General features: G+C 46.1%; 1 protein-coding gene and 1 long non-coding RNA gene across 2 annotated transcripts in view; both read right to left on the bottom strand.

The window, feature by feature from the left end:
* Positions 1-846: 846 nt before the first annotated feature.
* LOC105552245 lies at positions 847-7146 on the bottom strand. Its single transcript, XR_001007976.1, has 2 exons — positions 6935-7146; positions 847-2141 (listed from the first exon to the last, which is right to left on the bottom strand). It is a non-coding gene; the product is annotated as an uncharacterized LOC105552245 (long non-coding RNA).
* Positions 7147-8578: 1432 nt separating this feature from the next.
* The window catches only part of LOC105552301 (P2X purinoceptor 7-like), a 37250-nt gene continuing 30706 nt past the window's right edge, over positions 8579-15122 (bottom strand). The window contains exon 3 of the mRNA XM_011997930.1: positions 8579-8762. Coding sequence (XP_011853320.1) covers positions 8579-8762 — 184 coding nt within the window. The remainder of the gene's footprint in view (positions 8763-15122) is intronic.

The following is a 15122-nucleotide window of genomic DNA, read 5'->3' on the forward strand; positions in this document are numbered from 1 at the left end:
CAGGCATGAGCCACCGCGCCTGGCCAGAAACTAATTGAGCAATTTCTGCACGTTAGACACTGCTAGGAACCAGGTTCTAGACACTGCTAGGACTTAGGTTCTGTAAACAAGCTTGTCACACTACATAAACGTGGCATGTCAAGGAAGTGGAAGTCTGCTCTAAATAATGACAGGAAAGGGAAACTGTCACAACTGCCAGCTTGGTCACAGTCTCCTGCTGACCATAAATGACATCAAGGAAGATGAACTGGATATGGAAATTTCCAGTGATTCTGTGGTGCAATGAATGATGGAGTTCAAAGTACCACCTAGACCTCTGTTTAGAAATATATAGGTTTAAGCCTGAGGTCCAGGTGGAAAAAAATACAACATGCTGATATGACTCCACAGCCACTAAATCACAGGCAACACTAGGAGACTTCCTAATCTCAACTTTAGGCTAGGTGCAGTGGCTCATGCCTGTAATCCCAGCACTTTGGGAGGCCGAGGCGGGTGGATCACCTGAGGTCAGGAGTTTGAGACCAGCCTGGTCAACATGGTAAAACCCGATGTCTACTAAAATACAAAAAAATTAGCCGGGCATGGTGGCTCATGCCCGTAATCCCAGCTACTCCGGAGGCTGAGGCAGGAAAATCGCTTGAACCCGGGAGGTGAAGGTGGCAGTGAGCTGAGACCACACCATTGCACTCCAGCCTGGGCAATAGGAACCAAACTCCATCTCGGAAAAAAAAAAAAAAAAAAAAAAAAAAAATTCACTTCACAGAGCTTCTTTAAGTGATTAGATCAAATTCAAACATACCCACATTTCAAACACTTGGGAAATAATTGGTGGAGTAAAACAATATATAGGATTTTACTTTAATTTTAATTGACATTTTGCTCAAAAGCACAGAACAGTGAACATTTCAATGGCTCAATGTTACAAGATTACAAACAAAATCCCTAAGTTAAACAGTTACAGTATCCTGCTTCAGTTATTTCACATTAAATGCAGGTTGTTAAAATCAGTGCTGTGCTTGAACACAAGATAAGCATTTCAATTTAATAACAAAATTAAATCTAGCACCTTGAAATAAATATTGACGACCGCTTTATAAGTATGAAAGTATTATTTCAATAGGAGGAAAAAATCCAGTTCACCAACAGTGCAAACTAATAGCAGCATTTTCAAAGCGGAGATGAAATTTGTGTAAACACACACTGGCGGGCACAGTGGACATGCACTTCTGGCTGGGCCCTCCCCACCCAGGGATGAACAGAGCGCCTGCTGAGCCTTTTACATTCCAAATCTGGAAAGCTACCTCAAGTTTCAGACCGTGGGCTATACAGACTCAAATGCAGGGCAACGGAGATCAATGTGTTTAAGCAGGATGGGGTCCTTTTTTGTGAGAGGCCAACCTAGTAACATTTCCAGTCCAACCCCAGAGCCTTCCAGGCCAAAGGTGCATGTAGTAACAGGTCTACCTGATGTGACCCTGACTTCAGGGGGAGCACCTGAGTGCAGGGCCGGATGCAGGTAAGGAATGAGGGCCCAAGTTCCCCACAGCTGACACCACTTTGCAACCAGCGCATTCTAGGCCAACTCAGGTGAGATTTAAAAAAAAAAAAAAAAAAAATCTGTGATTCTTAACCCACTGTAACCAAATGGTTCTTAAATAGGGAATGTCTACATAGTAAGTCTCCCTCTATTAACATTTTCAAGCATTAATGATGAGTTCTTTCCAGTGTGGTTCTTACAGGCACTCACAAGGTGAATGTTTTCTTTCTCATGAACACTCCATCTTTACACTGACCTTTGGAGCTTTCAGGTCTTACTTTTAACAAGTACAGTCAGAAACACTGAGAAGCAGATTCAGGGGCCAATTATTTGCACTACAGTGTTAGGAAAAAATAATTTCTAGTAGATGTTTTCTTCTAATTCATTTAGCGTTTACCAGCTGTCCAGACCAAAGGTCATTTCCAAGTAGGAAAGTTTTGATTCCAACTTCTCCACTGACCCGTGTGCAACACAACTTATCCTATTCCCAAATACTCATTGAAGAACTTGTCTGGCTGTCACCGACGCCGAATGGGCTTGTAGACACAAAATGCCATAAGGATGACAGTCACCAGCAGGATGCTGAAAATGGTTCCCATCAACACTGCAAAGGGAAAACAGGTTACTTCCTAATGGCAGCTCCAGGTTAGGCAATTTATCCACTCACTGCCAATGATTTATCAAATGCCACTTGCTGCCAGGCACTATGTCAGGTGCTGTGCAAACAGCTGTAAACAGATCCTCTCTCCAGTTGTCTCTATGTATAGTGGGGGGGAGAAACAAACAGGTGAGAGCATTTCACATATCTTGATATACCATGAAAAAAACAGTAATGGGCTAGGGATGGAGACGGGGTGGGCAGCAGGAGGTAGGACAGTCAGGAAGCATCCGAGGAGGAGACTCACAAGCTGAGACAGGCCGAGTGTGGTGACTCATATCTGTAATCTCAGCACTTTGGGAGGCCTAGGTGGGTGGATCACTTGAGGTCAGGAGTTCGAGACCAGCCTGGCCAATATGGTGAAACCCCATCTCTACTGAAAATACAAAAATTGGCCAAGCATGGTGGCAGGTGTCTATAATCCCAGCTACTCAGGAGGCTGAGGCAGGAGAATCGCTTGAACCCAGGAGGCGGAGGTTATAGTGAGCCGAGATTGCGCCACTGGGAGACAGAGTGAGACTCCATCTCAAAAAAAAAAAAACAAAAAAAGCTGGGACCTTACGAGTGAGGCTCTGCAGGGAGCGTGCTGCAGTCCCAGGGATCAGCTAGGGAAGGGCTTTGAGGCCAGTATAAGCTCAACACACTCAGTGAACAGAAGGGAGGCAACCAGGCAAAGAGTGCAGGAAGAGAGGCAGGAAATCAGGCCAGAGAGGAAGGCTGGGGCCGGTCTGTACAGGGCCTTGGAGACCATGAAGGAAACATGGATTTTAAGTTTAAAGAGAAGCCACTGGGGGGTTGTAGGCAAAGGAATGACATCATCTGATTTAGTTGGGAAAAAAAGATTCCTCTGACTTTTGTGTGGAGAATTGTCCGATTATAGTGGGGCAAGAGAGCAAGATGCCCAACTATACCTTTAAAGCCATTAATAAAAATCTGGAGACTTAATGAAGTATTTCAGTCTCAAGATGAGTCTCAACAGGGCCTTATGAGCAAAGAGGCAACTAACCCACAAATCTGTTATGTTTGGCCGGGTACGGGGGCTCATGCCTGTAATCCCAGCACTTAGGGAGGCCGAGGCAGGCGGATCACGAGGTCAGGAGTTCAAGACCAGCCTGGCCAATATGGTGAAACCCTGTCTCTACTAAAAATACAAAAAAATTAGCTGGGCATGGTGGCGTGCGCCTGCAGTCCCAGCTACTCAAGAGACCGAGGCAGGAGAATCGCTTGAATCCAGGAGGCAGAGGTTGCAGTGAGCCAAGACTATGCCACTGCATTCCAGCATGGGCAATAGAGGGAGACTCCGTCTCAAAAAAAAAAAAGAAAAGAAAAGAACTGTTGTTTTTAAGACTAAATTTCACAACTGAAATTTTCAAGGTGCTCAGGTGAGAAATGGGAACTACAACTGATTACTCAAGTTGAGCCCTGGAGGTACAGGATAAGGACCTGGGCTTTAAACTACCTCATAACAAAAAAGAAAAAAATAAACTAGCATAACCAGCAACCATTCAGAGGTTTATTCAATAGCAGCAGTGATATGCAATCTTGTTTCTGTGACTATCTCAGTGATCTTGGGAAGCATTCAAAACCAGCAAATGTACACTGACGTGTGTCTGTAGCGATGTGGGCCCATCCCAGGTTTCAGCTGGGGCCTAACCATAGTTGTTTTTCAGTCTCATTACTGTTCCTTTGAAAAACTAAGATTTAGTCAGGCGAGGTGGCTCATGCCTGTAATCCCAGTACTTTGGGAGGCCAAGGCAGGCAGATCACGAGGACAGGAGATTGAGACCAGCCTGGCCAACATGGTGAAAGCCCGTCTCTACTAAAAATACAAAAATTAGCTGGACGTGGCGGCGGGCACCTGTAATCCCAGCTACTCAGGAGGCTGAGGCGGGAGAATCGCTTGAATCCTGGAGGCAGAGGTTGCAGCAAGCCCAGATTGCACCACTGCACTCCAGCCTGGGCGACAGAGCGAGACTCCATCAAAAAAAAACAAAAAAAAACAAAAAAAAAACCAAGATTTGATCATAGTTTTACTCAAATCAGTAACTCTGTAGTATCTGTGACCCCCCCAACATACCCTCCACGCTTAAAACAGTTATTATTTTAAAACCGACTATACAGAAAAATCAGGCCAGGTGCGGTGGCTCAGGCCTGCAATTCCAGCACTTTGGGAGACCAAGGCAAGCAGATCACCTGAGGTCGGGAGTTCGAGACCAGCCTGACCAACATGGAGAACTGAAGAAACCCTGTCTCTACTAAAAATACAAAATTAGCCTAGCATGGTGACACATGTCTGTAATCCCAGCTACTTGGGAGGCTGAGGCAGGAGAATTTCTTGAACCCAGGAGGCGAAGGTTGCAGTGAGCCGAGATCAAGCCACTGCACTCCAGCCTGGGCAACAAGAGCAAAACTCAGTCTCAAAAAAAAAAAAGAAAAGAAAACTCATCTTTTTTTGGTGAGTGAGGGGGAAGAAGGAAGGAGAAGGTGTCAAAGACAGTATGTCATAACTTCAAAGGCCAGAAGTAATTTTAAGATCTTTGTCAAACAAAATCTACAACCTACGTCAACTAAATGTCACGTCTTAAAATAGCCCTTGTTAACTGAATACCTGCCCTAATTTCCAAAAGTCCTGAATTCTGAGTTTCTACGGTTTGGACTACAATTGGACTTAAAGTTGTCTTATTCTATTTAAATAAACCATTTTCTTGCATCTCGCATTTTGGAAGCACTCTAAAAAATATTTAAAACTCCCAGCCGTGTGCGGCAGCTCAAGCCTGTAATCCCAGCACTTTGAGAGGCCAAGGCAGGCGTATCACGAGATCAGGAGATCGAGACCACTCTGGCTAACACGGTGAAACCCCGTCTCTACTAAATATACAAAAATTAGCTGGGCATTGTGGCGGGTGCCTGTAATCCCAGCTACTCGGGAGGCTGAGGCAGGAGAATCACCCGAACCAGGGAGTCAGGGGTTGCAGTGAGCCAAGAGCGCGCCCTTGCACTCAAGCCTGGCGACAGAGCAAGACTCTACCTCAAAAAAAAAAAAAAAAAAAAAAAAAATTTAAACTCCCAAAGCAGGAATGCAGAAGATTGGAATTGGGGGATGGAAAATCTACCTTTAAAAAATAAAAAATGCCAGGCGCAGTAGCTCACACCTGTAATTCCAGCACTTTTGGAGGCTGAGATGGGCAGATCACTTGAGATCAAGACTTCGAGACAAGCCTGGCCAACATGGAGAAACCTTGTCTGTACTAAAATTACAAACATTAGCCAGGCACGGTGGTGGGTGCCTATAATCCCAGCTACTTGGGAGACTGAGGCAAGAAATCACTTGAACCTAGGACGTGGAGGTTGCAATGAGCCAAGATCACGCCACTGCACTCTAGATTGAGCGACAGAGACTCCATATCAAAAAAAATAATAATAAAAGTAAAATTTAAAAAGGAGCTTAAAACCATGAGTTGTTAGGTACACAGTGGCCATGCATTTGGGTCCTGATCAATTCTCCCACTCGCCATCTTTTCACCTCTCCCTGCACCTTGCATGCAGTGACAGATGCCTGAATGGCAGCCCCAGGCAGAACCTTAAAAGAATGTTTTAGGCCTGGCGTGGTGGCTCACGCCTGTAATCCCAGCACTTTGGGAGGCCGAAGTGGGCAATTCATGAGGTCAAGAGATCAAGACCATCCTGGCCAACATGGTGAAACCCCATCTCTATTAAAAATACAAAAATTACCTGGGCGTGGTGGCTCACGCCTGTGGTCCCAGCTACTGGAGAGACAGAGGCAGGAGAATTGCTTGAACCCGGGAGGCGGAGGTTGCAGTGAGCCAAGACCGTGCCACTGCACTCCAGCCTGGGCAACAAGAGTGAAACTCCGTCTCAAAAAAAAAAAAATACCTACTGTACAGAACTGTCTAGGACAGCATTTCTCAAACTATCTATGGCAAAGGAGTAGTTTTTATAATTTCTAGTCTAGCACCACTGCACTCCAGCCTGGGTGACAGAGGATACCCTATGGTAAAAGAAAAAAAAAATAGGGCTGTAAACCGTACATTTCTCATTAAGTTACTGTGAGGCTCAAATGAATTCGCGTATACAAAGTGTGTAGCACAAGACATGGCATGTAGGAAATGCTCAAAAACTGTTACCATTTTTGCAATAAATACTGGCTCCTCTGGGAAAGAAGAGGGGTGAGGTAAATGATGTGCCTTGTTGTGAGCCTGAGCCCACACAGCCAGCCAGGAGGGGACCCAGACTGAGACTCAGGTCTCCGGATTGCAGTTCATTCATGGGCAACTAGTACATATTGAGAGCCTACTGGACACCATGTCTTGTGGGTGATCCACCCGAGGTGGGTGGATCACTCGAGGCCAGGAGTTCGAGATCAGCCTGGCCAACACAGTGAAACCCCATCTCTACTAAAAATACAAAAATTAGCCAAGTGTAGTGGGGTGCGCTTATAATCCCAGTTACTCGGCAGGCTGAGGCAGGAGAATTGCTTGAACCTGGGAGGCGAAAATTCTGGCACATACTGAGCACTTGCTGAGAGGTAAAGCTCAGGCCTTCTGCCCCAGGCTTTTGGAGAGGGAGTCTCGGGGCCCCCTGAGAGGCCTCACCTGCACCCCACGCCCTCGCCCATCTCCCCACTCTATCCCCTGTCCGCTCCGTAAGCCCGGCTCCAGCACCCGGAGCGGTGAAAGCTCGGGCACTACCCGCCGCCCGCCAGCTCCAGGACCGCTCACCCAGGTTCTGCCCGCGCAGCACCGCGTACGGCCGGCTCCGCTCCAGCGGATCCACGGGGCTCGGGGCCTCTGCATCCCCGACCAGGAGGCTGCAGAGGCCAAAGCACAGCCACGGTAACGCCGGACGCAGCATCTTCCCTAGCCCTGCAGAAGCAGAGAGGCCACTTCCGTCGCAAGCCCTGCCTCTGTCTCCTCCCAGGTCTCTCTGCGTCGCTGCCACCGCCCTTCGGGAGCGCCTCATTGCCATGGTAACTGTGCGTCCTGGTCTAAGTTCCGCTTCTGCCCAAGATTTGTTCCGGATTAACGTTCCTCAATAAGTAATGTTTCCCTCGGACAAACTTTCCGTACCGATCAACTTTCCGTCTGTGCCAACGTTCTGCCGCGATTACCGTTCTGCTATGGTTAGCGTTCCCTTATCCATTGGGGTAGAGGTCTTGTAGGTCCATTTGGGGCCTATTGAAGATTTTTTACGAATCCATGCATTTTCTTATTAGACCTTCATTACAGGCCCGGAAAATAGATACTGTGTTTCTGTTGTACAAATGCCACCTTCTCAGGGAGCCCTTGCCCAGACATCCTTTTCTAAAATTGCAACCCTCCTTTTCCCTTAATGTACATTCTCCCTACCTTCGTTCTCTTCCATTCCCCCCATTCACTTTAGACTCATCACCATTTACCTTATACATTTGATGTGCATTTGATGATTTTCTGAGGACCTGCTCCGCCGTAGCATGTGAAGTCCATGAGCACAGAGATTTTGTTCTTGCTCTCTGCTCCTTCCCAGAGACTAGAAGAATAGCATATTATATTCAGTAACTGCTGAATACATGAGGGAACTGTGCTAAGTGTTTGGCCCAACACTGCACACACAAAGTGGCAGAGCTGGAATTTGACCCAAGCATAGTTTTGAATCTGGAGGCTTTACCACCTCACACATTGCCTCACCTCCTGAAGGCTTGATTTGTAGTGGGATTAGTATCATCTACCTCACAATGGATGTGTAATACAAATGTCAGAGGCGTATGAACCAGAGCAACTCTATCTTAAATAGGAGCTGGGTAAAATGAGGCTGAAACCTACTGGCCTGAATTCCCAGATGGTTAAGGCATTCTAAGTCACATGATGACATAGGACGTCAGCACAAAATACAGGTCATAAAGACCTTGCTGATAAAACAGGTTGCAGTAAAGGAGCTGGCTATAACCCACCGAAACCAAAATGGCGACAAGAGTGACCTCTGGTCCTCTTCACTGCTACACTCCCATCAGTGCCATGACAGTTTACAAATGTCATGGCAACATCAGGAAGTTACACTATATGGTCTAAAAGGGGGAAGCATGAATAATCCACCCCTTGTTTAGCATATCATCAAGAAATAACCATAAAAATGGCCAACCAACAGCCCTCAGGGATGCTCTGTCTATGGAGTAGCCATTCTTTTATTCCTTTACTTTCTTAATAAACTTGCTTTCACTTTGCACTGCGGACTTGCCCTAAATTCATTCTTGCACTAGATCCAAGAACCCTCTCTTGGGGTCTGGATCGGGACCCTTTTCCTGTAACGTATTTCTGGCAACCACAGAAGGAACTATAGTGCAAAAACCTGACCCAATGGCTAATTTTGGGTGTTGGGGTCCTGTAACACTACCAGGTGCTCGCCTGCAAAGGGAAGGTGTAATCTGCCATGTTAAAGACACTGTGCACCAACTTCTTCACTCCGTTCTCCATGATCTCCTGTTTCACCTCTGCTATCCTTTTCACCTTGCTGTGCACAGAACTGATGGCAGGCTCTTTCCACTGGTACAGCTTGTCACTCACCAGGGCAAAGCTAAATGGCAGACACAGGAAAGCATCAATGGGAGGCATAGCACAGTGGGCTGGGAGGCAGGCTCTGCAGGCCACTTCTGTTCCAATCCTAGCTCTGCTGCATGACTTGCTTCCGTGTGACTCGTTTTCCCTCTCTGCACAATGGAAAGCATAGTCATACCTACCTCATGAATTGTAAGGATAAAATAATACATGTCTGCAAACCCCTTTGCCCAATATCTGGCACATACTGAGCATTTGCTATAGGTAAGCTACTGCCCCCAATCTCTTTTTTTTTTTTTTTTTTTTTTTTTTTGAGATGGAGTCTTGCTCTGTCACCCAGGTTGGAGTACAGTGGTGCAATCTCGGCTCACTGCATGCTCCGCCTCACAGGTTTAACTGATTCTCCTGCCTCAGCCTTCTGAGTAGCTGGGATTACATGCACACACCACCACGCCCAGCTAATTTTTGTATTTTTAGTAGAGACAGAGTTTCACCATGTTGGCCATGCTGGTCTCGAACTCCTGACCTCGTGATCTGCCTGCCTTGGCCTTCCAAAGTGTTGGGATTACAGGCGTGAGCCACCACACCCGGCCCCCAATTCCATTCTTTAACATTGCCTAAAATGGACCCTCATAGATAGGACAGTTTCTCCAGTCATAAAATCCCACTCCAGTGGGTTCACCAGCTTCGTCTGGAGGCTCAGTAACACATCAGCACCTTCCAGTCTAAGGCTGTGTCTGGTGCATTTTCAGAAACACCCACTTGCTTTATCAATAACATTGAAAATGGCAGCTACTCTCTCTCTCTCTTTTTTATTCTAGAGAAAGGGCCTTGCTCTGTTGCCCAGGCTGGAGTGCAGTGGTGCAATCATAGCTCACTACAGCCTCTAACTCCTGAGCTCAAGTTGATCCTCCCACCTCAGCCTCCTGAGTAGCTGGAACTACAGGTGTGTATCACCACGCCCAGCTAATTTATATTATTTTTTGTAGACCCGGGGGTGGGGGGGGGGGTCTCTTTATGTTGCCCAGGCTGGTCTCGAACTCCTGGCCTCAAGCGATTCTCCACCTCAGCCTCCCAAAATGTTGTGGTTACAAGTGTGAGCCACCACACCAGGCTGCAGGAGCCACTCTTTATTGGGAACTTAATACGTGCCAAGTGTTCTACATGCATCATCTCCTTTAATCCTCACAATTGTAGGAGATAGTTACTGTGATTGATTGCATGCATGCGCCATCACGTCCAGCTTAAAGGGTTTAAATGCTTTGTTTACTCATTCAGAGCTTATTTATTTAGTCCCTTCTCTCTGCTCTGCTGCTGAGTGATATTAGCAAGTCTAAGATGATGGCTTCCCTCTATGAGCTGACCTTGGGAAGCTGAGACAGCGTGGGCCAAGACTCATCTCCAGCTGTTCTCCACATTGGCTGTGTAACTACCCAGGGAGCTTTCAAAATTGCAGCTCCCCAGTCCCATCCCTGGAGACTATGATTTCGTGAGTCTGGGGAGTTATCCAGATACCTATATATATTTTAAAAGTTCATGGCTGGGCTCAGTGGCTCATGCCTGTAATCCCAGCACTTTGGGAGGCCGAGGTGGGCGGATCACAAGGTCAGGAGGTCGAGATCATCCTAGCCAACATGGTGAAACCCCGTCTCTACTAAAAATATAAAAATTAGCGGGGCATGGTGGTGCATGCCAGCTACACAGGAGGCTGAGGCAGGAGAATCGCTTGAAGCCAGGAGGTGGGGGTTGCAGTAAGCCACTATCGTGCCACTGCACTCCAGCCTGGTTACAGAGCTAGACTACGTCTCAAAAAAAAAAAAAAAAAAAGTTCCCAGGTGAGACTGGGCACAATGGCTCACGCCAGTAATCCCAGCACCTTGGGAGGCCGACGTGGGTGGATCACTCAAGGCCAGAAGTTTGAGAGCAGCCTGACCAACATAGTGAAACCCCATCTCTACTAAAAATACAAAAATTGGCCAGGTGTGGTGGTGTGTGCCTGTAATCCCAGCTACTCGGGAGGCTGAGGCAGGAGAATTGCTTGAACCTGGGAGGCGAAGTTTACAGTGAGCCAAGATTGCACTACTGCACTCCAACCTGGGTCACAGAGCAAGACTCTATCTTGGGGGAAAAAAAAAAAAAAGTTCCCAGCTGATTCTAATGCATAGCCAGGGCTGAGGACCACTGGGAGGCTCCTGAAAGAGAGCTCATATTTGACAATAGCAAGTACATTTGAAGAAGAGCATTCCTCATGACCCAGCAATGAAACTCTTACCTATGTGCCCTAGAGAAACTCTTGTCCATGTGCCAGAGTTACGGACAAGAATGCTTCTGCAGCATTGCTTGTAAGAGGGAAAGCAAGAAATAACCTAAATGTTCTCAAACAAATAAATGGATAAATTGTTGGATTCATACAATGGGATGCTTTGGGCCAGGCGCAGTGGCTCATGCCTGTAATCTCAGCACTTTGGGAGGCTGAAGCAGGAGAGTTGCTCAAGCCCAGGAGTTCGATACCAGCCTGAACAACAGGAAGAAACCCTGTCTTGACTAAAAATACAAAAATTAGCTGGGTGTGGCAGCACATGCCTGTAGAGATGGAGGCCAAGGTGGGAGGATTGCTTGGGCCCCAGAGGTCAAGGCTATGGTAGGCTGTGATTGCACCCCTGCACTCCAGCCTGAGCAATAGAGCAAGACCCTATCTCAAAAAAGTAATAAAATAATTTTTAAAATGGGATGCTTTGGAGCAGTGAAAATGAATTAACTAGAGCTGTGCATATCAACATGGAAATAACCTAACATTGAACAAGCAAAGCAAGCTGCAGTGTGATATAAAGTTTAGAGAAATCCAAAGCAACATCATGTACTCACAACTACCTATACATGAATGTGCATAGCAGCACTATTCACATAACCCAAATGTTCATCTATGGATGAATGCATAGGCAAAATGTGGTCTATCCATTCAATAAGATGAGATATTATTCAGCCATAAAAAAGGAACAGAGTACTCATACTGCTATAACATCGATGAACCTTGAAAACATTATGTCTGCTACCTCAAAGAGGCTAGTCACAAAAGGCCACACATATTGTATGACTCCATTTATGTGAAATACCCAGAATAGGTAAATCCATAGAGACAGACAGTAGATTTGTGGTTGCAGGGGATACAGGGAGGGAGAAATGGTGAATGACTACTAATGGGCATGGGGTGTCCTTTTGGGGTGATGAAAATGATCTGGAACTAGATAGAGGTAGTGGTTGCACACCTCTCTGAAATGCCACTGAATTGTTCATGTTTACAGTGGTTAATTTTGTGTTATATGAATTTTGCCCCAATAAAAAAGTAAAAATTAAGTATTTTTTTTACATATGTAGACATATATGTGCTTAGAAATATAAAAACAAGGGAATGACAAATGTCAAATTCAGGATTTCGTTTAGAGATGGAGGCTTGCTATGTTGCTGAGGCTGGAATGCAGTGGCTATTTCACAGGTGCAATCATAACACACTACAGCCACAAACTCCTGGGCTCAAGAGATCCACCAGTCTCAGCCTCCCACAGTGGGACTGCAGGTGCAGCCACTGTGCCGGGCTGCAGGGTGTTTATAAAGGGAAAGGAAAGAGAATGAGAAGAAGGATGCGTTTGCAGGGAGCAAAACTGGATTAGTAATGCTTCATTTCTTAAATTGGATGGTGGTATGTGGGTGTTATATTATTCACAATACATTTTAATATTTCTATAGCATTTATTTAAAAAGAAAGATTGTCAGGAAAGATGTTGGGGTAAGAGGTAGGAGATCCAAATTTGAGACCTAATCAGCATATATGAGAGGAAGCTTTTTTTTTTGAGACAGAGTCTCCCTCTGTCACCCAGGCTGGAGTGCAGTGGCACTATCTCTGCTCACTGCAACCTCCACCTCCTGGGTTCAAGCGATTCTTCTGCCTCAGCAGGAGTAGCTGGTATTACAGGCATGCACTGCCACACCCAACTAACTTTGTATTTTTAGTAGAGACAGGGTTTCACCATGCTGGCCAGGCTGATCTCAAACTCCTGACTTCAGGTGATCCACCCACCTCAGCCTCCCAAAGTGTTGGGATTACAGGTGTGAGCCACCGTGCCTGGCAGAGAGAGAGGTATTAAATAGAATTGTAACTGCCCAAAGGGTTCACCTTGCCTGCTGCCTAGACAGAGCCAATTCATCAAGACAGGGGAATTACAATAGAGGAAGAGTAATTCACGCAGAGCCAGCTGTGCGGGAGACCCGAGTTTTATTATTACTCAAATCAGTCTCCCCTAGCATTCAGGAACAGAACTTTTAAGGACAACTTGGTGGGTTGGGGTAAGCCAGTGTGCCAGGAGTGCTGATTGGTCAGAGATTAAATCAAAGGGAGTCGAAGCTCTCTTCTTGTGCTGAGTCAGTTCCTGGGAGGGGACCACAAGATCAGATGAGTCAGTTTATTGAGCTGATCCATCAAGTGCAGGGTCTGCAAAATATCTCAGGCACTGATCTTAGGAGCAGTTTAGGGAGGGTCAGAATCTTGTAGCCTCCAGTTGCATGACTCCTAAACCATAATTTTTAATCTTGTGGCTAATATTAGTCCTACAAAGGCAATCTAGTCCCCAGGCAAGAAGGAGGTCTGCTTTGAGAAAGGGCTGTTACCATCTTTGTTTAAACTATAAACTAACTTTCTCCCAAAGTTAGTTCAGCCTACGCCCAGGAATGAATAAGGACAGCTTGGAGGTTAGAAGCAAGATGGAGTCAGTTAAGTTAGATCTCTTTCATTGTCTCAGTCACAATTTTGCAAAGGTGGTTTCAGAATTCCATAGACAAATACGATAATGCTTGATAATACATTTCAGCCCAGCATCCCAACACATACATGGTACATAAAACACTTTCTCATGTTGGATGTTGCAGTGTTCTCCTGGAACAAGTCTAGGTCACTGTGACCCACCATTTGGGAAGCTCAATTCTGATTTCTCATGTTCATTCCAGAATGTGCAACATATGACACATCAGCCTTAATGGAACCCAGCCCTCTCCTAAACAGAAAACATGTCTCTGTGTCATGATGAACATGTAAATTTTAAGAATTAAAAATCTTTTAGGCCAGGCGCAGTGGCTCACTCCTGTAATCTCAGCACTTTAAGAGGCTGAGGTGGGCTGATCACTTGAGGTCAGGAGTTCAAGACCAGCCTGGCCAACATGGTAAAACCCTGTCTCTACTAAAAATACAAAAATTAGTCGGGGGTGGTGGTATGCACCTGTAATCCCAGCTACTTGGGAGGCTGAGGCAGGAAAATAGTTTGAATCTGAGAGGTAGAGATTGCAGTGAGCTGAGATTGCGCCACTGCACTCCAGCCTGGGCAACAGAGCCAGACTCCATCTCAAAAAAAAAAAAAGTTTCAGTGCTGCATCAAAGAAAAAAAAGAGGGAATGAAAGCCAGTTTGCACACTTTATCTGTAGGAGGGGAATACTGTGATCATGAAAATGAGTTTGTACTGTCCTCCCTTTGGAAAGAAAGTGCTAATGACCATCCCAGAAATACTCTCCTGACCTTGCTTAGTGACTAAGGCAAGCCTATCACCCCTCCAGGTGGTAGGTTTAATCCTTGAATGAAGAGAGAACTCTCAGCCTCCCTAATCCCCACAACCTTTTTGCTCTAAGAGGCTATAAATTTATGCATTCTATAGAAGACAAAGCTGCTGGTGCCTAGAGCTAAACAGGGGTGTGAAGAAGCTGAGGATTTTACTGGGTTGGGGAGGATGTGTAAATTTCGGGGGTGTGGTGGTGCGTGCCTATAGTCGCAGTTACTTATTAGGTGGAGGTGGGAGGATCCCTTGAGCCCAGGAGTTCAAGACCAGCCAGGGCAACACAGTAAGACTCCAGTCTCTTAAAAAGAAGAAGAAGAGGAAAGCTGGAAAGAGTCTGGGAGGTAGAAGAGAACTAATGGGAGAGAAGTCATTGATATGGTTTGGCTGTGTCCCCACCCAAATCTCATGTTGAATTGTAGCTCCCATAATTCCCACATGTTGTAGGAGGGACCCGGTGGGAGATAGTGACTAAGTCTTATGAGATCTGATAGTTTTATAAGAGGTTTCCCCTTTTGCTTGGCTCTCATTCGCTCATTGCCCGCCACCATGTAAGACATGCCTTTCGCTTTTCACCAAGATTGTGAGGCCTCCCCAGCCCTGTGGAACTGTGAGTCCATTAAACCTCTTTTCTTTATAAATGACCTAGTTTCGGATATGCCTTTATTAGCAGCATGAGAATAGACTAATACATCCATCAAGGCTCACTCACAGGCAAGTCTGGATGAGGAGGAGCCCTGGAGTGGCAGGGAAATAAGGATGGAGGGTGAGGTTGAGCCCATGG

Source organism: Mandrillus leucophaeus, unplaced genomic scaffold (genome assembly GCF_000951045.1).
Source record: "Mandrillus leucophaeus isolate KB7577 unplaced genomic scaffold, Mleu.le_1.0 Scaffold55, whole genome shotgun sequence".
Taxonomy (NCBI): Eukaryota; Metazoa; Chordata; class Mammalia; order Primates; family Cercopithecidae; genus Mandrillus; species Mandrillus leucophaeus.